The sequence below is a fragment of the Apiospora phragmitis genome (genome assembly GCF_038363925.1).
Source record: "Apiospora phragmitis strain CBS 135458 chromosome Unknown utg000014l:1.0-1827420.0:1.0-1829600.0, whole genome shotgun sequence".
In the NCBI taxonomy this organism is placed as follows: Eukaryota; Fungi; Ascomycota; class Sordariomycetes; order Amphisphaeriales; family Apiosporaceae; genus Apiospora; species Apiospora phragmitis.
This window is the reverse complement of record NW_027117414.1, coordinates 901,810-929,787: the sequence shown is the minus strand read 5'-3', so window position 1 is coordinate 929,787 and position 27,978 is coordinate 901,810. Positions and strand designations below refer to the sequence as shown.

Sequence of the window (27,978 nt, the reverse complement as noted above, 5' to 3'; positions counted from 1 at the left end):
TATTGAGAAGGGAACGAAGGGTATCTTTTGGCATATGCCCGAACACCTGATACGTGACTGGAACCGCGTATAATAGCGTGAGAGCAGACAGTGTTCTTGTGCTAAAGAACGAGATCCAGAACTGGAATGGAAGCATGTAGGGTGTATGGATGAATGCGGGTGATTTGGCTTCACTTACAGTTTTGTAATGCTGAATTTGTCAGGTCAGTGTAGTCGTAGTGGTGTCTAGCTGGAAATATGTGCTCTGCAATCTGAGCAGCCAGTATTGGCCGTGTCCGTGATGTTGGTTCACGGGTTTGATGTGCTTCGTTTTGCCTTGGTTATGTCTGTCGATGTTAGAACGCGGTAGCCGAGAAGTGAAGAAGGATAAGCATGGGGGGAAATCGTGAGCGAGGAAGGCAAAGTGAAGCTTCACCCAAAACAAACAAATGCGGAGACCGTCACTGGAGGGAAGCTGCAGTTTGGGCACCATCCAGCTGTCATCAACGAAAGACCTCTCCGTGTCACATGGGTTGAAGCCGTTATGGGACAAGGGATGAGGAATAAGGTAGACGAAAGAAGTGATAGGTAAAGTAGACAAGATGCAAGAATAACAAACGGAGGGTTGTACTGACTTGGACTAGATATCCAACTTGGCCGTGACGACTCTGGTGGTAGGTAAGTTGCTCAAGGGCCCTCGGACGTAGTATTGTCAGAGTACTTGCTATTTAGACTGCAAGCGGAGAAATGAGTGGTGGTGCTGCTAGGTGATGTCCAGTTCCAACTGAATATAAGTCTAGGTTGCCAGAAAAGCCATCGATTCCGCTGCACTGCTGATGGGACAGCCTTGGTGCTGATGAGTTGTCAGGTGAGTCTGATATAGCAGAACGATCAGACAAGAACATCAACGATATGATTTTAGCTTCTTTCGTCCGGACCAAGACGTCAAGAAAATACACGCACAGCCAGTCCCAGCAGAACATAGGCGATCATTGATAGAGGATAAACGTACAGCCTCGACAACGTAGATCTTGGACGAGCAAGTAGGCCCTGGCTAAGGGTCTTATGCTTGGGTTTCTGATCCGTGGAGGTCTCCACTTGTGTTCAAGTGCTATAGGTATTCGTTAGCATGTATCACGGTAGTAGTAACGTGCATCCGTCTGGTACTTCTCACAAGACCCTTTAGCTTCAGGGAATGGGGTTAAAGGGTCACTATCCATCTACCAAGAGGGGCGCAGGGTGCATGATGGCACTTACAGGCAGTCGGCTTTCTATAGCTTACTGATGGTAAACCTAAGCGGAGTCATTGGATGAACGCAGATTGGAACAAAAGTATGGAGGAGGGTCTGATCTGGAGTATGGAGGTTGCCCGAAGAGGCAGGTTTTGATACATATGGTTGAGTCTTGTAGGCAAAAGCAGCTCCTGAGCAGGCGTGAACTATTGTAAACAAGCGTGCGTTTCTGTTAGACTGGGACCTGGCAAAGGAAAAGTTGACCCATGACCGATGCGGCCATAAGACTAATTATTGAATGAAAACCTCTGTTCAGAGAGCAAGAGGCATACATAACACGCAAGTAGATTTCTCTATTGCTTTAGCCTCTCTGCAGCATCCAGTGACCGGGTTGTAACTTTCATGTCTATGTACCTGCTAACAGCCATGAACGGAACGTGCACGTTGTTCATGTGCCACTATTCTAACCTGAACAACCCCGGCCTGCTGGCACCACCCCAGTTCTGACCCCAGAGCAGGCATACAAGATACCTATACCATTAAGCTATTAAGGTTTAAATACCTTTTATAACTGTATAGAAGTTGGTGGCTTATGATTAACTTACTGCCAGGTTTGTCATTGCTGAGTTCACCTGTGCCGAAACTGGTTTGCCAGATAAAACATACCAAACGAAAGTGCGTCTAGAAGAAAGGTATGTATTTATCTTCTATTGATTACAGACCATGCCGAGTAGACGAGTTTCTATTTCAGTGCTCTATATGCGATCTATGTAGTCTTCTCTGCAAAAGGAGATCTCCTATCCATAGCCATAGGTGACCCAAGCCCGCTGGGACTCCGGCCTTGAAGATGCGGGCGAACTCCTGCGTATGTCCATCTTTGCTGAAGCCCTGCTGGCAGCTCGCTGTCCCCCCACATTAGGTACTGGACTCCTAGAAGCAAATCGCAGCCGGCCTGGAACATGCCGCAGATCTTGAAAGACCAGGGAATCTTCGTCGTCGAGGTGAAGAACCAGAACATCTTCATCATGTCTCCCACGATCCAGCTACCAAGCACAGAAACCCTGAGGCCCCGGCTCGTCCGTGTTCTCGCATTCGTCAGAAGCTGGGGTATGGGCAGTGTCGCCTCGACCGAAAGCCCGACGTAGCCGATGAACGATGAGTATGCCGGGTAGATGCCGCTAAAGGGAGCGAGGAGGAGTTCGAGTACGGTCAAGCCGATGAAGAAATACAGCAGACTCTGCCAGTACCTAGAAGCCAGTTAGTCAAGATCCTTTCCCCCTCCCTTGTATTCTAGTTGGCCAAACATACGGTTTGTGGGACCGCCACTGCCAGAAGCCGTATGGTCGCTGGAACTCAGATTGTCCATCTTGTGTTCCAGCGAAGGGAATCGCGGCCTCGCCGCCCTTGGACGAATGCGCCGGTCGGTGGTCCAGGGCGATTTTCAGCAGAATCAATTGCATGAAGATGTTGCAAAAAGATTGGATAAGCAGCGCGGTATCATAATGGGCCCCTGGCCAGTAGAAGACCCTGCACGATCAATACGAATTAGTTACATAATGCAGAGAACTGGGCTGTTGTAGATGAAGGGTCGGGTGTGTATCCGTACCTGCATATCGAAGCAACGAGCATGATCAGGGGAATGTCGAGGGAGAAGCCGGCGCTTGACCTCTTGCGGTGCATCGAAATCGCCTGATCGGCGTACGACAAGATTGGCGAGAGGATGAGGAATACCGGCGCGGCAAAGCCGGTGACTGTCGTGAGAACATTGCCCATCGCGTCCAGCTTGTACATGAACAAGAGGACGTCTGTAGCAAAGAGCGCGCGCTGGGTTTAAAGGCGTGACGGAGGATGACAGCACCGGCGGAGGGTTCTGGAATGGACAAACAGTGCAACCAACTGACACTATCTAGGGTCCATTTACACTGTAGAGCAGAGAAAGCAGAGCCTGAAGAAAAGTACAAATCACATAAAAACAAGAGGACAACACCCGAAGAGACCGAAGCTGGCAAATAGCGAAATGAATTTTCGATCCGAGTCCCAATCCCAGTCCCAGTCCCAGTCCCCAGTAATTAAGTGCATCCGCGTAGTTCCTACGCGAGTGGACCGTCTGAAGTCGCAGCAAGCTAATGCGCAGGCGTGCTACAGTAGCCAAGCGTAGCCTACAGGATGGGCTACCCGCCGTCCGCCAATAATATCATGCTTTTGCCAAGGCACCGCTTGGCAATGGTGACTGGGGCTCAACAAGCATGAACAATGCGAGGGCCCCCTATCCTCTGGCTACTATCGTCATGTTTCAAGTGCCATTGCATGGCGCCCGGCTTCGGCTTCGGCTTCGAATATCACAACAGTTGAGTATGCCATCATAGTAGGCTACATGTAGGTAGCTGGAGCTTAGATACCTATAGACAAGAGTAAACTCGAGTGAGCTGTGTATCTATGTATGTATGTACCCCTCCCTACCCGCTCAAGGCTATCTCCAGAGACCTTAAGTAAATAACATGCCTACATATGCAGGCGAACAAAGGACATTGTTTAGAGGTACTATACATGCATTATACGGGCAATTTTGTATTTACTATAAACCATCACACAGTTGACAGTAGGTAGGCACTCCATACAGCATACTAGTGCCTCGGCCTTTTTGGTGTAATTACAGACTGGAGACCCAGAGACGTAGATATTAATACCCAAATGCGAAAAATATAACCTAGATGACCTCATGAATAACAGAGTTGAACTTTCCCAGCGTATCAGCTGAGCCGTGACATTGGAACTGAGAGTTGCACGCAGGTGTCCCTCGTATTCCTCATAACACATGCTCTTCAGCCGTATACATGGATGGTCGGTCCTAAGAAGGTTGGTTGGTATTAACACCAAAAAGATAGAAGGAGATCGCGAACTACAAGAACGACAAAAAGTCAACTATCCCAGCTTAAGAGCTGGGCCATGTAATTGGAACGGAAAATTGCATGTTCCGGGAATCGAACCCGAGTCTGAAGCATTTTCTCATTATTCATGGGAAGCTTCCATGATACCCCTACACCAAACATGCGGAGGCTAGTCTTTGTTGTAGAAGACTCATCCAAAGACAGGTTAAGAAGACACGGTGGCGTGCAGTGGAAGGTCCGCAAAGGGATGGAAGCTTATTCTGGCCAGTTCTGTGGCTTGGGACGCGCGCCAAGTGTGAGTGAATATCACTCAGGAAAGCGGGGAAGTAGGACGAACGCGGGCTTTGTGCTTATCCCGTATTGTACGTACCTACAGGGAATGTACGTACTGGACTGTCTGCATACATGTATATCGATCTCTGGAATCAGATCAGATGTCGTGGGAGATCCCATACCTTGGGAATCTAGGTGGACGAAACAAGTAGCGGAAAGCTTCAGGTATGGCCATAATGCCAAGTTGTGTTTACCTGCTAGAGCAGAAATAGGATATTATAAGTGTCATATCAAATTTTGCACACTTAAATTACGCTTGGAAGTGATGATAGACTTGCATCAGTCATGGATGTCAACTTTTCATGGTGGTTGTTCCCTGGCGCCAGCTGCTCAGGCAAATTCATCCCACCTTCTCCCTCCGACTCTACGGCTCCATCCGTCTTCTGCCCCACCAATTTGCAACGACGTAACCTGCTATTCTCCCAAGCTCACTCGCTGCGAGCAACATATCAGACCGTCCGCAGAAGTGATAAACTCCCACCTTGAGCCTCATCGACAAACATATGATATTGTTGATCGTAACAACCTAGAAACATCAGCCTCTTTGCACGTCCCGGTTCCCCTTTCACACACTGGACCCTGTCATTATGGCAGCCACCGCGAAAGGCGACAAGATCGAAAAGATCATCGCCCGCCTCCAGGCCCGCATCGGCGAGGGCCAGTTCTACGAGGCCCAGCAGCAGACCCGCGTAGTTGCCGCACGCTATACCAAGGCCGCCAACTGGTCCGCCGCCATCGACATCCTGTACAATGTTGCCCAGTCGTTGCTCAAGGCCGGCCAAGGCGGCAGCGGCGGCGACTTGTGCGTCCTGCTTGTCGAAACATACAAGCAGGCCGAGCTCAAGCCTGATTCGGCCAGCAAAGGAAAGCTTCTGACCTGCCTGCGCCTATTCGACGGCCAGGAGCCGACGCGCAAGAAGTACATTGGGGAGATGATTGCGTAAGTGACTTGGAGTGCGGGGTGGCTCGAGTTATCACTCCTGGCATTTAGCTAATCAGGCATTCTTCCTACCCAGGTGGTCATCGAAGTACGGCGAGTATCCCGCTGGCGATTCCGAGCTACACCACGTCGCGGGCTCCCTCTATGCGGAGGAGCACGAGACGGCCGACGCCGAACGACATCTGATCCTCGGCACAAAGGACTCGTCCGACGTATTGGCACGCATGGAGTACGAGTGGTTCAAGGAAGACGAGGCACACACTGCAGCTTTATACGCCGGCCGGGCTATTCTACCCTATCTACTCGTCGCCAACGTCCGCGCTGCCAATGGCGCCTACCGGCTGTTCACCAGTGCTCTGAACCAGGACAGAGGCACCGCGATGGGCGTACAAAATGTGAGCAGCAGTACAGCCGACATACGGATTTACCCCAGCATACCCCTCCTCAACTTCCTCGGACTCCTCTTGCTCGCCGTCCAGCGCGGTAGCCCCGAGCTCTACCGACAGCTGTCTGCCAAGTATGCGTCGCACATCAAGGAAGTGGACGCTTGGCACGAACCCCTGGAGATGATCGCAGAGATGTACTTCGGCATTTCGAGGCCGCGGCAAAGCAACCCCTTGATGGATATGATGAGCGGGCTCTTCGGTGGCAATGCGGGAGGAGGTGCGCCTGCAGCGGGTGGTGCAAAGCGGCCAAGCATCATGTCTCCTACCCCTTCCTCCAACATGCCTGCGGCTGAGGGCTTAGATTAAGTGCAATCGTTATTGGCACAACCCAGTTAGTTATGCGATAGATCTGAGAGCGATGCGGAACATGCGCGCATTCTTGTCGAGAAGATAACTCATTGACCGAGTGTCTCGGCCTCGGGCTCATACATCCAGCTGTCTTCGGACAGCGCAGCGACTTGGGCTCGCATGCTGGCCCGCAGAGCCTCCATAACTTCTATACCCCACGCACATTAGCATAAGTTCGCCGCAGATGTGTTGCATGTAGTAACCATACCTTCAGGTTGCGCCGGTGCCCGGTTATGGTTGATCTGGTGATGTTTCACGACTTCGGCGAGCTTTTGCCTTTCGCCTATATATAGATCTAATCAGTTTTTTGGTATACCGCAGCACTCCAAACTATCGTACGTTCGTTCTCCTGTATATCGTCCAATGCCTCTGCTTCGGGTTCATCCATTGGGGGCGTGGGAGGGTCGCCAACTTCGAAGTCGCCGTGCTCGTCACGGATCACGATATCGGAAGTGTTAGATGCGGTATCGGCATCCATGCGCAGAGTCTCGGCGGAGGTGGAGGAGGTCGAGGTGGGCCGGCGCGTGGGTTGCGACTGGAAGAGATTGCGCCGCACAGCGCTTGGCGCTACTGTCGCGGTCGATGCGGTCGCGGCGGCAGCAGTAGTTCGGTTGGGTCGTGGTGCGGCGGCGGCGGCGGCGCGGGCCATGGGCTGCGGCGGGTGTGAGTGGTGGTTGTGAGGTTGCTGGTTCTCGGTAGCCATTTCCGGCGGAGAAGAAGAGGCAGCGAGGAGCGGGTGGTGTAGTTGATACCTGGGCCGACGGGGAGCGAAGGGATGTTCTTGGTGGTGGTGATGCTGGCGTCGTAGATATACTGAATCTATAGGAGGGAGTGCGCCTGCATTGTATCGGGTTGGGTCGGTGGTGTGAGCGACGAAGGGATCCTCGCGCGATACGGAAGCCATTGTTTACTGCCACCCAAGATTGGTAGCTATCAATTGGATTGATGTACTGTTGGTATGCAAGTCAAGTACGTAGGTACACACCGTTGTATGTAGCTCGAGCAATAGCGTGTCTCAAGTGCTACCGACAACCAACATAGAGCTGCATCAGATATTGTTTACTTTTATTAGGTGCTGTTGCCGGTTCAGTGTTTAGGCTGATTGCGGGGTGTGTGTTCTAATTTCGATCGCTAGCAGGGGGAATGCATGGTACCCCCTGTAGGTTAAGCTAGGTACAGTACGGCCCTGGCCTAAACGCAGGTGCAGCACCGCCAATTCATCTTTAATACTACGCGGGTTGAAACGCTCGAACAACATAAGAACCAACACCTGTAAATTACAATTTCAACAAATAGTTCTTCACGTCAAAGTATACTTCCCATCTGGGGCACAAGATTTCCAACCCGTGCCTTGACAGTATGTCTGATCTTTTTGACATTCAGCCGATTGGTCGCTTCGCCGGCGAATCGCAGCCACTCAAGCGGCCCAAGGTGAGGAAGCAAATACCCCCGGCAGAAATCAAGGGGCCAGACACATGCAGTACATATGCCATGAGGATGAGCCTGACACTCTTCACAGGAAATCGCTTGTTTCTCATACGACGACAACCATGAGTTCCATCTGGGCGACTCGTCACTGAGATGGTACTATCCGCCCCAACTAGGCGCGGATCTGTCACGAGGCTTTGAATCCTTCGACAAACATGATGACTCCCAGGATGAGCATCTCGATAGCCTGCTTAAGGCTGTTATCGCTCACGAGCAAGAGGCGGGCAAGAAAATCGATGCCCAAGTTGTCACATGGCGTGGTATGATGACCAAGGTGCTTACCCCTGAGCCCTTCAGCATAGGACCCCGCTGACTGGATGGCAGATTATGTCTACCCCCTTTGAGGACCGAGATGGGTATGTCCAGTGCAGTGGTGAATCCAAGCCTGGATATTGTGAAACTTGCTAACTCTCCATCTCTGAGAAAGCTTCGAGATGAATGCTACGTTATACCAAGTGCGCTTACCGTACTATACTCGCTAGGGATTTCGTACTAATACTTAAACAAGGACTGCATGTATGGATAGCGACCGGCTAAATCACCTCTTCGCGCAGTGCCGGCTGACTTTGCATACAGCTTCATTGAGGAGAACCACGCCTACAAGCAAGCTTCAATGCAGGAGCAGAGGGACCGCCAGAATACTGGCAATCGCCGCCATCGCCAACCGCAGTTCTCACCTGAGATTATGGCATTCTGGGGTAAGCACCCCTGCTTCGACTCATACCCTATCAAAGCTCACTGGAGAAGGCTACAAATTCGAAACACTGTCGACGTTACCTGCTGCTTGGGATGAGACCAGCAGAGAGTACATTGAAAACCGAGAGAACGAGATTGTAAGCAACAAAGCACAATACTGTTCAGTGGTTCGGACAGGAATTGGAAAGTCGATCTTATGCCTTGGCGGTGAAGTTGACGCTGGTAGGGAAATGAATCACCCCCTTTCCTTTTCCTCTTGGATCTCGCAACTGAATCGCATCGTCTACAGTGTGGGATGCGAAACCTCAAGTAAAGGGCGCCCCGATCAACTGGGTCGAGCTCAAGACTTCGGCCGCCATTCGAGACGAGCGCGGCATGCAGAACTTTGAGCGCAAGCTGATGAAATTCTGGATCCAATCATTCCTGCTGGTGTACCCAAGATTATCGTTGGATTCCGTGATCAGGGCGGTATCCTCCGCAAAATTGAGGAAATCCGCACCGAATCTATACCCGTCAAGGCCATGCAACGTGGCGTCCAATCGTGGAATGCTGATATGTGCATCAACTTTGCCAGTAGTTTTCTTGATTGTAAGTTGCCATCGATCAAGGTTTTTATGCAATGCTGCTGGAAATGGGAGCTAAATGGAGACAATAGGGCTGAGGCAAGTCATCAACGATGACGGGGTGTGGCGCATCCGCAGAGCACCGGGCTCCAAGCAGATTGAAGTCAGCCGGGTGGAAGAGGCCGGCCATGGCAGAATATTGACCGATGACTTCATCAATTGGCGGATAAAGCTGAGTTTGGCAAAGACGGAGGACATCAGCTGAAAACCTGTTGCCTGATCTCAAGGGCAGCTGCTATAATTCTATCATTTCATAGGCTCGCAGCCTGCTGCCGTCTAAGGGATACCCCTGTTTGCCCAAATAGATAGCAAAACGCCGTTCCAATCTAGGTTTCTGACAATGGCACCATGGTTCATCGTCTTCTATCATGCCAATGACAAACTATATAATTCCAACGCAGACATATGTCGCCGAACGCCATTTAGACCAGGGGAACTGCCATCTTCCGACGCATGGGGTCAAACTCCGCGCCGGCATGGTACGTTCGACCGTCGGCCTTTTTCTCAGTTTCGATCTTGGTGAGATCGGCCTTGAAAGCCATGTAGTTGAAGAAATTGGTAATCTGGAATAATGATTAGTCAGTGAGCGGTGTAGTGGAGAGCTGGAAAGGGCGTTCACGAACGGGTTTGCTGTGCCATCGCCCACCACCGATCTCAAACCATCCCAGGTGTCCGCCGAGCGAGGTGCCACAAAGAACCGCGTAGGGGTTCTGCTTGATTTCGCCAACGGGCCATGACTCGGCTGCGGAGATCTAAAGCGTGTTGTGTCAGCTCAATATGTGGCGCATGGATGCTTTGCCGGGTTAGTAGGTAGAGACTTACAGGGTCATCTGTACAGTTGATGGCGAGGTAGGGGATCCGGATAGCCAACACAGAGTCAACAGACGAGGCGTCTCGGTAGTATGCGTCTTCCGTGGGATAGCCCCAGGCTGCGCACTGCACCACGCGGTCGAACTCGTAGAGGTAGGTGAGCTTGGTCAGCTCGTCCATGCTGAGGTCGGTGAACTTTTCGATCTCGGTTCTATGCGTTTCGGCTAGTTTCTTCATGGCAGCTGGGTACCAATTAATTTAGCATACAGTGAACAGTCAAGGAATGATGGATGGATCATGGACATACTCCCAAGGACTCGCGAGTATAGGTTGTGTCCTAAGAATGTCCGCTTGAGCGCTTTGCTCGAAAGTTCCAGGTTCCAGGGGTTGGCACATGCGATGGCAGCCTTGAGCTGGCAATTGGCGCCTTCTTCACCAAGATACTATGGTATTCATCAGTGCCAGGTAATTGTATTGGTGGATGGGGAAAAGGGGGTGAAGGGCCAACGTACGTTTGTGAGGATGCATGCACCCAGAGAAAAGCCAAGCCCGAAAAGGGGTCGGTTGGGGAAGGTCTTGCGGAGGTAGCGGACCACTTGTCGCGTATCCCACGTAGCACGCGCGTTATACAGAATGCCGGTCGTGATCTTACTCATGGCACAGCCCCGCGAGTTGACCACGCAGGCCTCCCAGGCACCGCTCTCCAAGAGGGGCGAGATGCCGTGCCGCAGGTACACCTCGTGCGAGCCGCCGGACAAGCCGTGCAGGACCACTAGCATGGGCCGCGCATCGTCGGAGCCGATGCCGCTCGCGGTCTCCTCATCGCTGAAGTAGGTAGTCCGCTCAGGCAGAGTCTCGTCCACCGTGTCGGCCTCCTCGGGGGTGAAGAAGTCGACGGTGAAGCTGCCCGAGTAGCCGCTGTGCTCCGCGTCGAAGATCCGCCGCTTGTAGTGCACCGGCGGCGCCTCCTTGTTCGCGGCCGTCCAGCACGTCTGCAGGTGGCCGTTGAACAGCAGCGGGTTCAGCTGGCAGGGCGGCACCGTCTCCTGGCAGATGTCCAACAGTGTCCTGGGCGACCCATCCTTCTCGCTAATCTTGATGGGCGTGGCCGAGGCGTGGAAGTCCACATTTGCACGGCCAAACCACTCCATCCTGTCTTCTTTTTCTTCAAGTTAAATCCTAGAAATTCGTAGAACAACAACTGAAATGAATGTCTACTAGAATCTATGTTTGGAGACACTTTGGAAGCAAACTGGCAGGTTGAGGTTATGAAGCTCGGAGGTGGTTCTGCACCAATGCGGCAGGTTCCACCCCGGCCTACTAACCCGATAAGATGGTTGTACCTGGTTGAGCCTCGGTTTCTCTAGATGGATTTCTCAGGGTGTCAATAGATCGGGCGACCATCTGCTGTTGATGACATGCATGCATGCATGCGGGAGTGCTGTCGATTTGACGGCAGTCCACACAGTATGGTGCTGTCTAGGACGGAACGTACTACTCAACAGTACAGATATTCTAAATATATCTTCCACATATGAGGTTGGTCGCTTTCAAGTTCCGATTCGAATTTGGAGGATCTACTACGGTATCAGGCATAAGTTTTCCCCCCCTTGTCAAGTACCGATGATCCACCGCCAAGGAAGCACCATACTAATTACAGTATAGCGTACTTGGGCTCAGAGAATCAGTACTTCTTTTCATTCTTTTGGAAAATGACGCGTTCCTCAATTACGATACGCAGTACGATACGATGGGTACGAAGCACCTTACGAACGACGACCGCCAACGTATCCGAACCCTTTATTCTGAGGGTAATAAAACGAAAGCCGAGATTCACGATATTACTGGATTTTCTATCGACCAGATTAAGATTGCTATTAAGGCTCCTTCGAGTAATGTAGCGAAGAGGTCTGGCCGGCCTCGGGTCCTTTCTCGTGAGCAAGAAGAACTCGTTTCTTTCGTGACTAGTTCTAAAGAAGGACGCAGAGCCTCTTTCTTCCAACTATCCGTTATCCTTTTCCAGTCCCTCTTTGGAGTATACGTTATACGATCTACCCTCCGTCGACTTGGATTCAAACGATATACTGCCCGTCGGAAGCCACCAATATCCGAAACCAACCGACAGAAACGCCTGGCCTGGGCCCTCGAACATAAGGACTGGACCCCAGAACAATGGGCTCGAGTCCTTTGGACCGACGAGACCTGGATTACGGGAGGACACCATCGGAAACAGTACGTTACCCGAAGACCGGGAGAGGAATGGGATCCAACCTGTATTATCGAGCGATACCAACGAAAGCACGGCCGGATGTTCTGGGGCTGTTTTTCGGGCCTCGGAAAAGGACCTGGTATATTCTGGGAAAAGGATTGGGGTTCTATTACTGCCGAGACATATCGATCCCATACAATTCCAATCATCCATGGCTGGATACAACTTTGTCAACAACAGCTCGGAGACCAGCTGATTCTAATGCAGGATGGTGCGCCAGCTCATTCTGCCAGTGGTACGATTCTAGATCTACAGGAAAGAGGTATCCAAACTATCCAATGGCCACCTTATTCCCCTGATTTAAATCCAATAGAGATGTGTTGGAATTGGATGAAGGATTATTTTGAAGATAAGTACGGTCTTATCGAGAAGCCTTCGTATGACCGGCTTCGGATTTGGGTTAAGGAGGCCTGGGTTGAATTACCGGATGATTATTTACAGTCACTTTTACAATCTATGCCCGAGAGATGTATGGCTGTAATCGAGGCCAATGGAATGCATACGAAATACTAATAAAATGTATCAGGAGGGGATGCCAAGGTTTTGGCCCGTGCATGGATGGGTCATAGTACAAGTAGAAAAGGGAAAACTTACCCCTAACACCATAGTAAATAGCAGCAGGGGTCTCTGGGGGTCCGATTTTCTTTTGTACGTACCAACACAATAGGTATGTATTCGTTCGTATTGCAACATACCTACCAACGCAGGTGACCACACATTCGATTCATTTGGAATGCTCGCCATTGAAAAAGACCAGTGCAGTGGCAGATCCCGTCATCTATGCTCCAGATAATACATCACATGCGTTCGGTGCTTGAGTGCATCATCATGTAAAAGCCGACAGAGATGGTGTACATACATGCAATACTCCCAATGTAGGTACGAGGAGAGTGCGGCTAAGGTTCCGCGCGCTTGGACTATTAGATCCATCAATCACCTGATCTACGTGTAGCGCGTGCCGTGGGTAGTCGTAGGAAGAGCTGTGATCGAGTCCTTTCTCATCATTTGCGCGAGGCTTATGATAGAATACATTTCCATTTACTCGAAGCCTGCTTCCACAACAGTCGCTTTTCGAATGAGTCCGGCTGCACACGTCCGAATTCAAGCCCAGTCGTACCCAACAGAACTCGAAGTGCCGCTGTTCAATGGCCGGCTGAACGAACGAGGGACTGGAAAGAACGACCGACTGATTGATTGGTGGACGATGCCGTGAGCGAAGCCTCGACATGACCTATCGAGGTTCCTTCCCCGGTTCGGGATTTTTTAATGGCCAAAATGGCCAGCAACAGCAATGGCAGCAACAGCCCATGCAGAACAACGGCTTCGATGCCTACGGTAATGCGCAATCGCAGTTTCCGCAGCATCATCAACCCGGATACAATCAGCAACCGCAGCAACAGCCGCAGCGACAACCGCAGCAGCAACAACACTACGCGCAGTATCAGGATGCCTCGTTCGTGCCCATCGGGTATCCGCAACAGCCCCAACCTCAGCCTCAACCTCAGCAACAGGTTCAAGCTCTCAACTACTCGGCCGCGCATATGAACCCATCGCAGGGCTTCAATCCTACGTTCGACCAACAATCACACCACCCGAATCTGCAAAAACAGCATCAGCAACAGCAGCAAGCGCAGTATCGGCGGCAGAGTGCCAACTACGCCGCACAGATGGGGCAGCTACAGAGCTTCGTCCAGCAGCCGAGGCCGCAACAGCCCAACGTTGCTACGTTTTCACCACAAATGCAACAGCAGGTACAACACGCGCAACAACAGCAGCAGCAGCATGGGCAAGCCCAATACCAACATCAACAGCAAGCGCAAAACCCTGTGATGAGCTGGCAACCCATGGCTCCGCCGGCACCCTCCCCAACGCCATCGCAAACCATGGCGCTACCGGCTCCCTCTCCAACTCAATCTTACCAGACGACTCCGCAGATGAATCCCGCAAAGCTTCCGCTAAAGCAAGAGCCGCCGCAGTCGTACTCGTCCCCGCAAATCCAACAGTATCAACCAATACCGTCCCGTGTGAACTCCCCTCATGTGAATTCGCCCATAATGGCACAGTCGCCGCAATACCCGCAGCAATTCAAGCAGAATAACGGCAGGAATGGCAGTGTGGGTAGTGTAGCTGGGGCTAGGATGGACCATGTTGGACGCGTATCTGCGAGCCCGCGGTTGCATACGCAGGGCTTGCCGCGAAGTCCAAGTGTTGGCTCCACGAGGTCTCCTGCCCCTGGACTGCTACCTCACCAGGATACAAACTCTTTGCTGGTCTGTGTCGCTGAAGACATGTTTTCTGCGGCGCGGAAAGGGGTATTGCACGTAGCGGACTCATTGGACTCTAAGACGGTCCAGGAGTATCAAAACTGATCGCAACCGGTCTAGGCTGCTTGGAATTGGTGCTGAACAGCAATAGGCTGGCCCCGAGGCTCGAGGCCAGGCTGCAGCTCAGATACGCGAGTGTTTTATGCGAGGAGACAAATAATGTCATGGAGTCCGAGACTGCGCTGGCGAAAGGGATGGCCCTATGCGACAAGGTAAGATTCGTGCACACTTTGCATCCAGTTTCGCCGAGCTCCTATGGCTGACACATATTTAGTATCGATTTGCGGACCTGAAGTACCTAATGCAGTTTCTGCAGTTGAAGATGCTGTCACAACGGAAAGGAAAGGCTGCGATCAAGGCCATAGATTCCCACGTGGCAGATGCCGAGTTGTAAGTTACCGCGCCTCGGGCAACTGACATATACCTGCTTACAACTTGGCAGGCTCAAGCACACACATTGGGTTTACGTTCTACGCCTATTTAAAGCCTCTCTGTACTTGGAATCACCAAATCCCTCGGACGTCCACGCTATGGAGAACCTGAAGGCCATTAAAGAGCTGGCACTTCAAAGAAAGGACCACATCATCTTCGTGCTAGCATCCCTTTTAGAGGGGCTCGGCTTGTTGAAGCACGCCAAGGACGACAGCGTTGCCCGGATACAGGAATGTATTGCCCAATGCTTACAGTATCAGCTGGATGAGTCGATTCATATCCCACAGGTCGACATTTTGTTACTCATGTTGGATTTTGCATGTAGCCTGCATCAGCAATCCCCGGGGTTAATAGCCCAAAAGCTTCGACTCCTACAGCGTCGTGTCGATGAATCCCTCAAAGACAACTCCTGGAACTTAAGTGATACACAAGTGCTATTGCCTATCAAAAAGCAGGCTGCCAACAGGCAAGTGATAAGTGCTGATACCCTGGCTGTAATACGGCCAGGCCAGGAAGGCGACACTTGTGACTACTTGGTCATGTCTTTCTGGAGCAAGCTAGAAGCATTTGTCATGACGTAAGTGTTATGTTCGGGAGCGAAGCAAGATATTTCAGCTGCTAATGGGATACAGATATACATATAGCGGCCTTGGAACTCTGTATGACCAGCGACGTGCCGATATGAAAGTCTACGATTTTTGGGACGAGGCACTCAACCAGCTGGAAAGGAGTAAGAATATAAGCAACCCCTATAGCTCGAATGAGAACACTAACAAATTCTCGTAGATAGCCATAAAATGAGGAGCATTCCTACCTCGCTACAGGAGGCCATTCGATGTGCCGAGTGGCGAAGGGAGCTGAAGTGCTACATACAAATCCTCCGAGGTCTGCATCTCGCTACCCAAAGTCGGTGGTCAGAAGTCGGCCAATGCGTATCGCAGTTGGAGACTCTAGTTCAACCATCAGCCGACGGCGCCATCGAAGGCATTGTCGGAGTATACACCTACTACCTCGGAGGAGTCTATCGTCAAGGAATAGGGCACCTAGACGTGGCTAATTCGATCTATCAGCACCCTTTTCTCAACATCAACACTGATAGCAGCTTTCAAGGAACTGGAAAGCAGGCCGAATCCGATGTACGTTTACTAGCTGCATTCAACCGTATATGGATTATGCAACATCCAGACCATCGGGATGACCAACAGACCTCCGAATTGCTCGAGCAACTACGACCGTTATGCAAACGCCACCCCAATCAGCACATTCGCACTGTCTGGCACATCGTTTCAGCCGCAATACAGACTGAACCTGCTCTTCCAATGACGGAGTTGAAATCCCACCTGTCTTCGGCATTAAACGGGGCTAAGGCTCTCGGTGACGTCCTCAGCCTGTCGATCGCACTAAATCTGATGCGAGCGAAGCTATTCCACGACGTGGTAGGAGACCAAGCACTCAAGAGTGCAAAGGCAGGGGCAATGCAAGCGAAGAGGAGTCACAATCTCTTGTGGATGAGCGTCGCGGAAGGCCTCCTTGCTCAATCGTATGAGGTCCAACAACAGCACGGAGAGGCCCAGGCCTCGTGGAGTTTGGCCAGGGATTACGCTAGTCAGGCTTTCAAACAGAGCGATACGGCCTTGGAGCCGTGATTTCGGCAGAATTATTGTTTTGCACTATCCAACAACACATGGATTGGGGCAACTCACTTTACCCCATTCGAAGACCGTCCTTGAGTGACTGACTAGGGTCTTCACCGGTGCCTACGTCTAGCCATCTTGCCATGAGATCATGTTTAGCGACTGGTCTCACACTTTGGCCAGTCCGGTGGGTTTCCCGATCGGATCGATTGGTGCTCAGGATACCCCAGCTACTACATGTTTACGTCAATCGATTGTTGTATATTGGCCACAGAGGACAGTCTGTGAGCTTGTAATGAGGAAGGTAGCATTGCATCGCCCTAGTCCACAGTCCTGACGAAGAAACGTCCTCACAGGATAGCTCCGGCGAAAGGTATTTTGCGGAATATCAAGAACACTTGTCGGCCTCGCTACGCTGTAACGATATCGTGGATAGGGGCCAGGGGAAGCTCGATGGAAGAAGGTCCTCTGCGCATAGAGCAGGCAAGCGAATGAGGGTTGAAGGAATACTGCCGGCGGCTCGGCACTACTTCACCGACAATGTTCGCATGTTTTGGGTCAGACTCACCGTAAGGATTACACGCTTGCCACATTCGGGGAGAGGAGCTGTGTTCCAGGATTCCCGGTACGCTGGTATCGAGAAGACTGGCAATCTAAGATTAAATGAATTGACTTCTTGCGCGTCAACGCGGCGAGGCGTTAAAATCCACCTATTAGAAGCCCTTCAGTTGCATGCAGGCCAGAGGACCCTATGAGCATACTCTGCATCCGTGACTTCTTGGACGACGACGGGGGGCAGCTGCAATTCGGCCGAGTGAGAAGGGGTACAACACAGTACTACAGGATGAGAGATAGCCAGGCCGGGGTTGGCCCCCCTCCCTCTTCCTCTCTCCTCTCGATCCCTGGTCGCCGACTTAGCCGCATAGGGCCGTTTAGCCTTATTTGTATCACGTCGTGAAATGGATCCGGGCCGATATCAACTTGCAGCACGCGGCATTTACTATTGCCGCTCGTAAGGTCGACGACGGTCGCCTCTTTTGGCTTGCAGCATGCTCCATTGCCAACGTTGCTTCCCACCATTTATTCTCAACGATATCAACCCAATCATGAAGGGGGATGCATCATCGGCTTGCCCTCCCCCTCCCCGGGTCTTGTGGAATCCACGCAGCCAAGGCCGCGGCACTTGCGGCGAAATAGGTAACAGTGCGCGAACTTGGGAAAGACTTCAAGGAACATCTCGAGAGCTTCCTAGCGAGAAGGACTAAGTATTGGTGTTCTAGTTGACTGTGGCGTAAATACTGTGATAGTACAGCAACATCATCTCGGGATATACCCGGCCAATCAAATGACAGCTCTCTCCGTGGGCCAGGATCGACCATATCCAACGTCCATCCGTTACAAGCCTCACGGATCCTATGTCTCATTCGTAAAATGGCGGCGCCGTCCAGCCTCCCCACCCATGTTTGGCGCTTATGGGATGACGACAACCTGGGGGTAGGGACAAGATCACCGCCCTCCTCTCCGTGAGGTTCGTGAGTGGTGGTGACTTTTCGGACAACAACGACTCGAAGACTACGGAGCTCGTCTCGCTTAAACCACATGCCACTTTCTCGCGGTGTGCCAATGCCTTCGTCTCCCGTCTATTACAGGATGATGAGGATGACCTCCGTACGTGGAGGCTTGCCGACAGCGTGGCAAGCCATGGTCAGGGGCCACCAGAGCCAGATGACCTGGTTCCGACGGAGCTGGATCATCTCCAGCAGAGAGATGGTCATGAATTGGTGTCAAATTGCCAGGGGCGTCATCGACCCTGGCGAAGCAGGGAGCGCCAGATCTAGACTGCAGAACAAAGATAATAAAGCTGCGACAGTTATTCTCCATACCGCAGAAAGAAGCTGTTCGTATTTTCGTATTAGACTGCTAGACTGCATCGTCATCTTGGCGGCCCCCGGTCGGTTTTCTTCCCGCAATGAGAGCAGCGCTGCATCGTACGTTTTATGCTTGTCCTGCAGCGGGTGTGCAGGGGGGCAGAAAAGCAATCAACACTAAGGCCTAGAACTAGCTCGTAAGAAGCAGTCTGCCGGTGTGCTCGATGGAAGAAGGGATCCGGTGCAATGGGTTTGGATGTCGTCGATGATACATAGTCGGACTGCTAGCTTGATACTTTACCTACCTACTGTACTTGGGCAAACTCAGCACAGTAAGCACTATCACCGACTATACTGTACTCTTATTTTATATTCAAGTACGGTACGAGACGCAGTAGCAGCAACGCAGCCAAACCCTGCATGCAGTGCAACCTCAGCCTCGCCCACTGTCTTCTGCTTTTTTTTTCTCTTCGCTCTTTCTTTGCATCTCTAATAAAAATCCGTCTTGTTATTAATGTAACCAAATATGTGTTCCCGGCATATCATCCGGACGCCTGCCGCGTTCCCGCATAAAAGTACTTACCTTGGTACGTGCTATTGCCGGCGCATCAACACGGGGCAAATCGAGTGATGGTGCATGGATGGGGTCCATGGCCCATGGCCCCCATGGCTGTCATATGCAAAAAAATCAAGAGAAGGAGAGGAGAAAAGTAGGTACTCGGTAACCCGTACACGCATACATACATATGTATGTATGTGATGGGTGTGGGACGACGAAAAGCGCAAGGGGGAGGGGGTGAAGAGCCATCAACCATACAAAGCAAAGCAACGCAAAGCATGCAAGCAACAACCGAACGGCGGGAATGGGAATTTGGATGACACCAAGGAAAGTGGGCTTGGCCTTTGTGGCGCAAAGGAAGCCCATTCCCATGCTGCCCAATACGGCAGCCAGGCCCGGTTGCGCCGTCTCCAGTCTAGGAGAACAGAGCAGAGAGGGCGACATGTGCTAATGGCGTACAGGCCTATCTACATACCTAGGACAACTAATTCTTTAACATACTAGGCCAACATTTAAAATATATTCATGACAGTTAGGGTGAGCTGGGGGCCACCCCTACATACGTACATAGACATGGAGGAGTAGGAGGAGACACGGTACTTGCTGTCTCTCTCCTCATTCCCGATAGCTCCGTGCCGCCGGGATTTGGAAGCGGGCACGGCTTGTCAGTGAAAGCCCCATCCCAAGCATGTACCGAACAATTTTTCTGGGTGGGGTTTTTTTCATCTTGCTTTCGCAAGGGGAGGGTCGGACAGGGGGGGTCGGCAGGGGGGCAGGGAGGAACTTATGCCGCGGCCGGGTTACGTCCAAAGACTTCTGCCGAGGGAAAGCGAAATCGCCTTCTTCCTTGTGCTGTGCCGCACACTACGACACACAAGTTCCACGGAGAATGCACTGTGGAAGAAGAAGAAAAAGAGAGAGAGGATAAGGTTAGCAAGTACATGGAAAAGGAAAGAAAAGGAGAGGGTTCCTTGATGCGTTGCGGTTACATCAAGATGGCAGACCATGTAGGGGTGTCCTTTTTGGAGTTGATGTACATTCTCATCTTCATCTGTGCATATATTAAAGTAGATATGCAAGGATAGATTATGTCCCATGCACTGGCAATTTACAGTCGACGTAGCAACCACAGTCAACTGCCGGTATTGACACCTGGCAGGCGCTACGACATACCAAGAAAGACACGAGACACACAGGAAGAGGGAGGATAGACAGAAATAGAAATGATTGTTCTCTGAACATGGCTGGCTGGCTGGCTAGGTAGCTAGCTTGCCTGCTTTGCTTTGTTTTTTAAATTCCCGGGTCTGGGGAAATATGTATCGTATCGACAAGCATGCAATCTGAAGCAAACATCTCCATCGCACCAGACGGGAGATCCCTTAATATGAACAAAGACGTCATTGGTCAACACCACTCTCTCCTCCACCAATGCTTCTTCCCCTTGGGGGGTAGGGGGGGGGGGAATTGGGGGCTTTATTTTTTTTATTTTAATTGTACAACGTTGCACATCATGGTTAGTTCGTTCTATCCATACATACATCCATAGATCGGCAAATAGCATGCTTGCTGCCGTGTTTTCATCCGACGATGGGGATGAGACTAGGTCAGATAGGAAGCTAGAAAGGGGGGCAACTTACGTAGCATGCACACTCTCTATTGATTGGCTGCAAGGGGTATGGCCTGCCTTGGAATCACAACAATCCAGCGCAGATCGCCGTCTCTTCCCTGTGCTGTGGACAGCGGACTGTTATCGCGATCTGCTCGAATTCCAGCTTGTTTGGCTTTCTTTGGGATTTGCAGGCCGGGAAGCAGAAGGCCGGGAGGGGGACGAGGTGGGAGACACACACACACGCACACACGCACACACACACAGGGACGAACGTACGATAGCGTGCACCAAAGGCATTTGCACTGGTTGTAGCTCAGTACTTGGTTATGGGAGGTGCAAGAAAAGATGCGATTCAAGGGGCGCCTGTATATGCCCCCACGGGTATTGAAGTATTGATCGTCGGCTTCGTATCATACAAGTGAACAAGATGCTCTGGGTATACATGAATAAAACCGTTCATAATCGGGCTCCTTCTCCCGTATGTAAGAATGAATATGTAAAGTAGGTATCCAAAGCATATACAAGGATTGCTTCTCCTACACCCTCGCTGCCGTCGCGTCGCCAGAATCCCCCCACCCAGGAAGTATAACCGAGTCGTAATGTGCTCGTGTATTTCACGAGAAATATAAAATGTGTATTAGCATTGTTGGAAACGCCGTTGGTGGCCTGGACAAGTACATCCCAAGTCAAGTCGTGGCTTATGTTCGGGTCTGCCGCTGTCCATATATGGCATCGAGTGTGACCGGAAATCGGGTTTCGAGTGGCTCAGTCATCCTATACATGACGTTGTTCTCGTCATGGGTAGCGGCCTTTCGGTAGACTTCGCAGCCGGGTACTGGGTCTTCTATGGCACCAGCACCTCTCTCATGGAGGAGATTGAGCTTCTCCATCCTTTCGTCTAGTTGCTCCTTCTGTACTTTGGCGTTCCCCCATCTAGACGATACCGCATCGCACAGCTCCTTGGACGCCGTGATTTCTTGAATGGAGCCGGGGAGCGAAGTCATCGATCCCTTCGCAGTCATGATGTCGATGGCCTCGAGGGCTGCCTGCACTGCAAACGTCGTGGCAAGGTAGGGAACTCGTGTGTCTCGCCGCTTCACAAGCTGGTCGCGTAGTGCGATTGTAGCAAACATCAAATCGCCTGCGAGGGAAGAACACTTCTGAGAAATGGCGTCTGCCTGAAGCGTTCTTGCAATCTCGGATTGGCCATGTCGGGTGAACTTGGTGCGGGTCAGAAGGTGCACGAGATGTAGCGTAATCAAGGACCCGTCAACCCCATCCTCGGTCGCCTCTGCCAGATTCGGGTCTGTAAAGCGGAATTTCGGCGGTAGAGCATCCCCATACTGTCGTAACCTCTCCGATATTCTTTCGATGAAACGGGGTTCCGACTCCACCGGGGCAGCACCCAGAGCCTCCCTCCGTACGCCAGACAAGACTCGGCCCCAGATTTCGATGATAGTAATCATAAACCCCATGATACCAATCGAGCTGGACGTAGGGATGTCCCGGCTCACGTCAAACATAGGGGTTTCGGGAACGCGCTCCATATTGTCGTCGAACAGGGTCTCGTCGTGGGGAAGCCGAAGGAAGATGTCTCTAGTCTTCAGCAAGGTCGGTCGTGACGGGAATAGGCCGTTGATTCTCTCGAGGATGTAACAGGAGAACAGAGTCCTTGTCCTGCACTCTTCAAACGTAATCTGGTTCATGGTGTAGGGAAACGACTCGGGGACAAGCTCGTCAGGGAGCTGGCCCAACTCGATGTTATACCGAAGTAGTAGTGCAACCGAGATTGCACTCGCCAGCATCTCGTAGCTGTCAAAGCCTCGCGAATTTGCCAGATAAAACAACGAAAGAACAAGCTTCGTCTGGACAAGTTGTAGGCTAGGGGTACTCCTGTCGCATCCAAACCGAGCCAACTGGGCATGCTCCTGTGCCAGGTGCCTGGGGCCGCCGTTCATATGTACGCCGAAGGCGAGCATGCTATATAGGAGCGTAAGGTCTTCTGGAGACTTGGTATGAGCATTATTCTTCATCCAAATTTTAAACAGCCGAGCCGGCAGAAAGCGCAGCGCGGTGGTCTCGATGTGGTTGAAAAAGGATGTGATGGCAGTGCTTGTGGCATGAGGATCAGAGACGTACGGATTTGTCTGCCAAGTACGGCAGAGGAGATCCTCGTGTATGGGAGGTAAATCACGTCTCTGCCACGCAAGATTTGCTTTTTGAAACTTGGGGGGCTCGAAGAACCGCGTGCTGTCCCTGCTCTCGGGACGGTAATGGTCATAATCCATACGCATCCTCTTGGCCGGCACACCAGGTAGCTCAGGAGACGGGTGAGGGAGTGATGTGGTGCGGGGAGATACGGAGGAGCTCGATACACTCCTTGGTCTGCTGGGCTCAGCGGATCGGACTTGAGACCCAAAGTTGCGTGGAACTTCGGCCTGTCCGCTGGGAGATGTAACGGGTGACGTGTTGTGACCGCCTCGAGGACTAGATGGGATCCATTAGCTGTGCGTCCAGGTTGTCGACTTTTTCAGGAGTAGTAGCACTTACGCATTTTTGAACCTGCAAGTCCTCCCAAACTTTTCGCATTGTACGCAGCGAGGATAGTCAGGATCGCACTTGATCTTCTTCTCTCGGCATGTTAAGCATGCTATTGCGAGACGCTTCCTCGGCTTCCCTGCTTTAGTCACTCCCCAATGTGCATTGACTTGCTCGCCATCAATAACTGTCTTGCAGTGTGTGCCGTCGTCATAGAAATAGCAAAGGCCCTCACCAGGTACTTCGGCTTGTCTGACAAACCGCGGAAGGAAATGGGTGCCCGTCCAGATTTTTGGTCCCAACCCATCCTTGACGGGGGCAACTTCTGACACCGTGGTGTTGCTCGTCGCAGGCGAGAACCCCGAGACAGCAGCCGGGCGCATATGATCTTGCTCCCTGAGGCCCGTCATAGAATCGTGGCTCGTCTTATGGCTCGACGGAGCATACTCATAGCGATTATTGACCGAGCGAAAAGATCCGGAGGGCTCCCTAGTGCCAAAGACGTACTCTGGCCTCCGGTGGTCCTGGAGGCTAGACTGCGAGCTCCACCTCGATTCCTCGCGACCGATGTTTTGCGACTGCTCCATCTTTATAGGCCTTGGTGAGATGGGACCTGGAAGCTGGGATCCGACCGAGGGTAACGGTACCCTTTCCTTTTCGTGCCTTGGCTCGAATACGCTACGCTGCGATGGTGCTGTGGTGGTAGGGAAGTAGGACGAGGAATTGTGCCTCTCAGGGTTGGCAGCCGCCGAATGCGGCCGATCCAAGGGGAGTAGATGGGGCTGGGCCTCTCCGACATGGGCGAGTGTAGTGGGCGTATCTGGCTGGGAGGACCGAAGATGCTACTTAGCGATGGTAGTTGCTGGGGTGGGTTCTGTCTGCACCCATTGCGTGACTGGCTCTCTTCAGAGCTGATTCCTGCCGTCATATTGGGCTTGGTGCTCCTATCATAGCTGGACATAGGAGGCGAAATAGGTGTTCTTATCTCACGGGAATCTCCCGTCAACAACCTGAAAGTGTCCTGGGATCCGAGTGCTCTCTACCTCAGGGGGAGGTGTATCTTGGAGATTCGAGGGGTGATGGTGGCGGTCTGATCTAGGATAAATCCCCATGAGGCTAATGATCGGGTTTCAGCACACTGGCATATCCCCAACTTAAGGCTGATGTTGGTCAAGTTTCTGTGAGGACAGCAAATGATTAGGAGCCAGCACAGGCGAAATGACACAAGCCAGTTGTTTGGAGAGTTGGTTGTTAAAAACTGCCGGTTAAAGGTTCTCGGTTTGTGCCGTTTGCGCGTCAAATACCAGTCGTTGCCTTGGGCAGTATCCGGATAATTGGACAACTAAGACGTCTTCCAAATGTTGCTCGGTAGGTATGTATGTAAGTGTCGTTGATCTATGGAGACGTGATGCTTTGGAGAGGGTTCGGGATTTGCTCGTCTCGTATCAGTCCATCCAGGGTTGAAACAGGCAGATGTCAACGGTCAAGAGGGTTGCTTGACAGAAGATGGATATTCAGCTAGACTTATGAGTAACAGAGTACTACTACTGGACCAAAGACGCTCCGGGTGCCAGTCGGGACTATAACGACATTTGACCGACTCGGCAAGGGAAAGGCAAATGATTCGAGGAGAAAGAACAGGCCAGATAGAAAGGGAAGTCGGAATAGTCGTGACTAAAGGGTACGTAGTGTACATGTAGTGACAAGTCCCTGGACCGATCGGGTGGCTCTGCTGTGGTCAACGTCCTGGGCCTGGGACCTTTATCGAGAGCAAGTCTCTGATGGATAGTACAAGTAACAGGACGAGTGGCTTGACAGTCTGCCCAGATAGTAGTGGATTGCGGAGGAGACAGTTGACACCCTAGTCGACTAGTTCACCCCAGTCCGCCAAATTTCGGGACCGAAGAGCAGTTCAGGGTATGAGGTTGACTTGGCGCCTGGGGCTTAGAGCAGAGTACAGTAAATAACCATAATAAAAGTACATGGCGAGGGAAGAGGTTCCGGTAGTGCTTGGAGGGGGCGCTGCTACTACAAGTACAGTAGAGAGAGCATGGGCATGAAGGTGACGAGCTAGGCTTGGTCGACTCTGCTTCGCGTGTATGTTTTAGGCAAGCACTAAAGGACCCGGCAGTCTGACCAGCAGGAAGCAGGGGGGCTCGATGTGGATGCAGATGGAAGAGGGTACCTAGGCACCGTTACAAGGGCTCGCAAACGATCTAATCAGAAACCATGACGAGGGTGGACACCGTCGGGGGATCCATCCCATAGTAGCGAAGGCATGGCAGCCAAGCAGATCGTATAGTGCGCACTGTACCCAAGCAGACCTCTCCATGGCGGCGGGGGATGGAGCAAGTTGGGATAAGCCTGGCCCATGCCGAGTGGAAGGCAGGCCCCAGCTCCAGATGGGTTCCAGTCCGGAGAGTTAGGCGGTGCTTACTGAAGGGGAAGACACAATCCACGAGATGAGAAGGGACTGGACTTATTTTTTTTTTTGGTCAGGCCTGACATAGCAGAGGCCTGTCGAGGTAGTGCTATTGCAACCATTTGCCAGGATTATGTACGTATTGCGGCAGGGACTACCCGTTGCCGGTCCTGACTTCAGATGAACCCATGTGCATTGCCAAGGCACCTACCTACCTACTGTACCTCATATTAGTACGGTAGGTAGCAGCTATCAGCTGGAGGTCAGGGCAATTGACATGAATCGGTAGATGGCCGGTACATGCCCTCCCTCTGCCGAGTCGTGATGAACTTTGTTTTCTTTTGGGGGTCTTCGCCAGAGGCCTCGGCCGGCAAGCAAACATGGCTTCAGCCTCGTTCGTGCCTGAAAATAGTCGGACTTGTCTCAGCTATGATCTATCAGAGATTTTGGCAGATGCGAGCCTCGAGTCAGCCGGCAGCCACTGAACTTGGTAGCGTTACTCGTTAGACAGATTAACTTTACTCGAATCCGGAGGTCAATCACTTCTAGGCAACCGAATGGAGCAGAATGGAGCAGAATGGAGCAATTCGGTATCGGTACTTTACTTTCTTGCTTACCTACTCATCAGTCGACTCGCTTGAGCTGCTCCTGCTACTGGCGACTGGAACATGAAGCACGCGGCAAATACGGAACGTAACGAACGGATATCAAAAGAGGGTCGTCCATCCATTCATCGCATCCCATCCGGAGATTCAGCTGGTTGTGGGTCTGTACTTGTAGGTAAGTACAGTACATGAAGAAAAGAAAGATACGGGAGCAAAGTACTGTCCATCAGCCAAAAGCCGGGGTCAGGGTTTTCTCTAGTTCCAGATTCACCAACGGGTCGAGGGGGGGTTATATTACGGCTAATAAGATTGATACGTGCACGTATAGACACACCTGATACATTAATCCGTACATGCTTGTAGTACGCACATTACATATGCGTCTGCGTTGTGCCGGCATCAGGCCTGCTTGGGCTAGCGCCTTCCCGACACCTTGGATGCACTGTGCGTGGTCAGGTGCTATATGTAGGAATTTTCAAGCTACATACAACATACCGATGCACGTCGTAGTAATACTGGTTTGGCAACCCCCTATTTATTGATCAACGGTGACATCTACAGACCCTATGCACCATGGGCGGGCTGTTACCTGTGTGACTTGGGTCTAAACTAATAAAAACACTCTCCGTCTTCCTTGCAGGCGACCTGCACCGAGGCCGTATACTGGGCCGTCGGTGGGTTATGGCCAGATTAGATTGAGGGGTCGCACTTGATTTCATACATATCACCAATCACTTATTCACCAATGATACGGATACGCAGTTCCAGCAAGGAATGAATGGGCACGAGAGCCCGAGAGCCCTTTGTCGCTCCCCGGCAATGGCATCTGGAAACGGTTAAAGCCTGTGGTTTATCTTGGGTCTTCCATCTCCCCAAGAAACCATACCATTTCCTGACCTTCGACCCACGCGCTGGAGGGCTGCATGTAGCCCATATCTGTAAGTATGCATTTGCTGTATGGTAGTCTTCGACTTTGGCATGAGTAGGTCCGCTGGCTAGCAACTCTAGCCACAGGACCACTGTCGAGCTATGTCCCTATTAGGCTATTACTAACTTGACTCCTGGCTGCGCACTTCCACATCTCCGGGAGAGACAGCTAGAAGCGTGACAAGCGCTCGCCCATTTCCACAAACCCGTGGTGCGCGCCGCGGCTGCCCGGACTACTGTCCACTAGTCACGCCGACTAGTATCAGCTAACGGCAAATGCTCCCTCTGCGGTCAGCCCAGCTACCAAGCTGCCAGCCTGGTTGCTTGGGGGAAAATCGACCAACTTTTTATTATCGGCCGACTCGCTCGATAGTCCGACTGAAGCGCCTTTCCGGTTGGTTCAACCGTTCTGGTGATCCTGGCGGCTTCCGAGCCGAGAGCTGATGGTCCAGTCCCTACGTACCCTGGAAACTCGCCCATCGCGTATTAGGGGCTGCTCTCTCTTTCCCACTCTCCACGCATCCCGTCATTTTATCAAGTGGTGATGTATCGTACGCTGTCAGTGGCTACTGTCATCGTTACACATACTGTGCCGTACAATGAGAGGCCCGCTCTCGCTAAGCAGAGCCATTTAAGGGTTAGGCTTGAGAGGCTAGCAGGTTCGAGAGGATCCCGGTTGTTGCCATCAGCGGCACTCTCTCTACCCACGCGATACTAGGAAGATGTATGTGCCGCGAAGGGAGAGCTCTCCGCTGTGCCGCGGTATAAAAGCAAGTATTATTATCTTGCCCTGTAACGGTCGACGCGTGGCTGGGCGGCATCGCGGTTTGAGGCGCACCCTTGCCCTAATTTCTCGAGTCGGGGCGTCAAGAGCGTCTCGAGTGAATACAGCCTGCTCTTGCCCTAAGATGATCAATATAATAGGTCATGTCCAAGGGCTGACGGCCGGGCCAGGCCATGACGCAAAGCGTGTGTAACTACTGTAGCCTCGTGAAGGAAGAAGCAGGT

The 27,978-nt window shown here is 51.8% G+C and overlaps 8 protein-coding genes across 8 annotated transcripts; 4 read left to right on the top strand and 4 right to left on the bottom strand.

The window, feature by feature from the left end:
* Positions 1–1,977: 1,977 nt before the first annotated feature.
* Positions 1,978–2,984, bottom strand: PG994_014913 (PQ loop repeat protein; the record flags this gene model as incomplete). The annotated part of the gene is made up of 3 exons (XM_066866322.1): positions 1,978–2,458; positions 2,520–2,738; positions 2,818–2,984. 3 exons carry the CDS (start codon positions 2,982–2,984, stop codon positions 1,978–1,980), a joined length of 867 nt encoding a protein of 288 aa, XP_066707998.1.
* A 2,035-nt stretch (positions 2,985–5,019) lies between these two features.
* Positions 5,020–6,124, top strand: PG994_014912 (uncharacterized protein; the record flags this gene model as incomplete). The annotated part of the gene is made up of 2 exons (XM_066866321.1): positions 5,020–5,372; positions 5,449–6,124. The coding sequence occupies 2 exons, from the start codon at positions 5,020–5,022 to the stop codon at positions 6,122–6,124; spliced, it is 1,029 nt and encodes a 342-aa protein (XP_066707997.1).
* Positions 6,125–6,213: 89 nt separating this feature from the next.
* On the bottom strand, positions 6,214–6,869 carry PG994_014911 (uncharacterized protein; the record flags this gene model as incomplete). Its single annotated transcript, XM_066866320.1, has 3 exons — positions 6,214–6,314; positions 6,375–6,449; positions 6,506–6,869. 3 exons carry the CDS (start codon positions 6,867–6,869, stop codon positions 6,214–6,216), a joined length of 540 nt encoding a protein of 179 aa, XP_066707996.1.
* Positions 6,870–7,525: 656 nt separating this feature from the next.
* Positions 7,526–9,178, top strand: PG994_014910 (RAI1-like protein; the record flags this gene model as incomplete). Its single annotated transcript, XM_066866319.1, is given in 7 exon segments — positions 7,526–7,597; positions 7,686–7,928; positions 8,181–8,352; positions 8,402–8,572; positions 8,640–8,779; positions 8,791–8,938; positions 9,006–9,178. The coding sequence occupies 7 exon segments, from the start codon at positions 7,526–7,528 to the stop codon at positions 9,176–9,178; spliced, it is 1,119 nt and encodes a 372-aa protein (XP_066707995.1).
* Positions 9,179–9,395: 217 nt separating this feature from the next.
* On the bottom strand, positions 9,396–10,934 carry PG994_014909 (hydrolase; the record flags this gene model as incomplete). The annotated part of the gene is made up of 5 exons (XM_066866318.1): positions 9,396–9,536; positions 9,597–9,725; positions 9,796–10,025; positions 10,091–10,226; positions 10,296–10,934. 5 exons carry the CDS (start codon positions 10,932–10,934, stop codon positions 9,396–9,398), a joined length of 1,275 nt encoding a protein of 424 aa, XP_066707994.1.
* A 599-nt stretch (positions 10,935–11,533) lies between these two features.
* PG994_014908 (transposable element tc1 transposase) lies at positions 11,534–12,565 on the top strand (the record flags this gene model as incomplete). Its single annotated transcript, XM_066866317.1, has 1 exon — positions 11,534–12,565. The coding sequence occupies one exon, from the start codon at positions 11,534–11,536 to the stop codon at positions 12,563–12,565; it is 1,032 nt and encodes a 343-aa protein (XP_066707993.1).
* A 713-nt stretch (positions 12,566–13,278) lies between these two features.
* Positions 13,279–16,454, top strand: PG994_014907 (mitochondrial membrane protein; the record flags this gene model as incomplete). The annotated part of the gene is made up of 7 exons (XM_066866316.1): positions 13,279–13,803; positions 13,864–14,408; positions 14,468–14,588; positions 14,651–14,766; positions 14,819–15,385; positions 15,441–15,538; positions 15,595–16,454. The coding sequence occupies 7 exons, from the start codon at positions 13,279–13,281 to the stop codon at positions 16,452–16,454; spliced, it is 2,832 nt and encodes a 943-aa protein (XP_066707992.1).
* A 4,722-nt stretch (positions 16,455–21,176) lies between these two features.
* PG994_014906 (uncharacterized protein) lies at positions 21,177–23,944 on the bottom strand (the record flags this gene model as incomplete). Its single annotated transcript, XM_066866315.1, has 3 exons — positions 21,177–22,965; positions 23,029–23,806; positions 23,863–23,944. The coding sequence occupies 3 exons, from the start codon at positions 23,942–23,944 to the stop codon at positions 21,177–21,179; spliced, it is 2,649 nt and encodes an 882-aa protein (XP_066707991.1).
* Between the last annotated feature and the right edge of the window lie 4,034 nt (positions 23,945–27,978).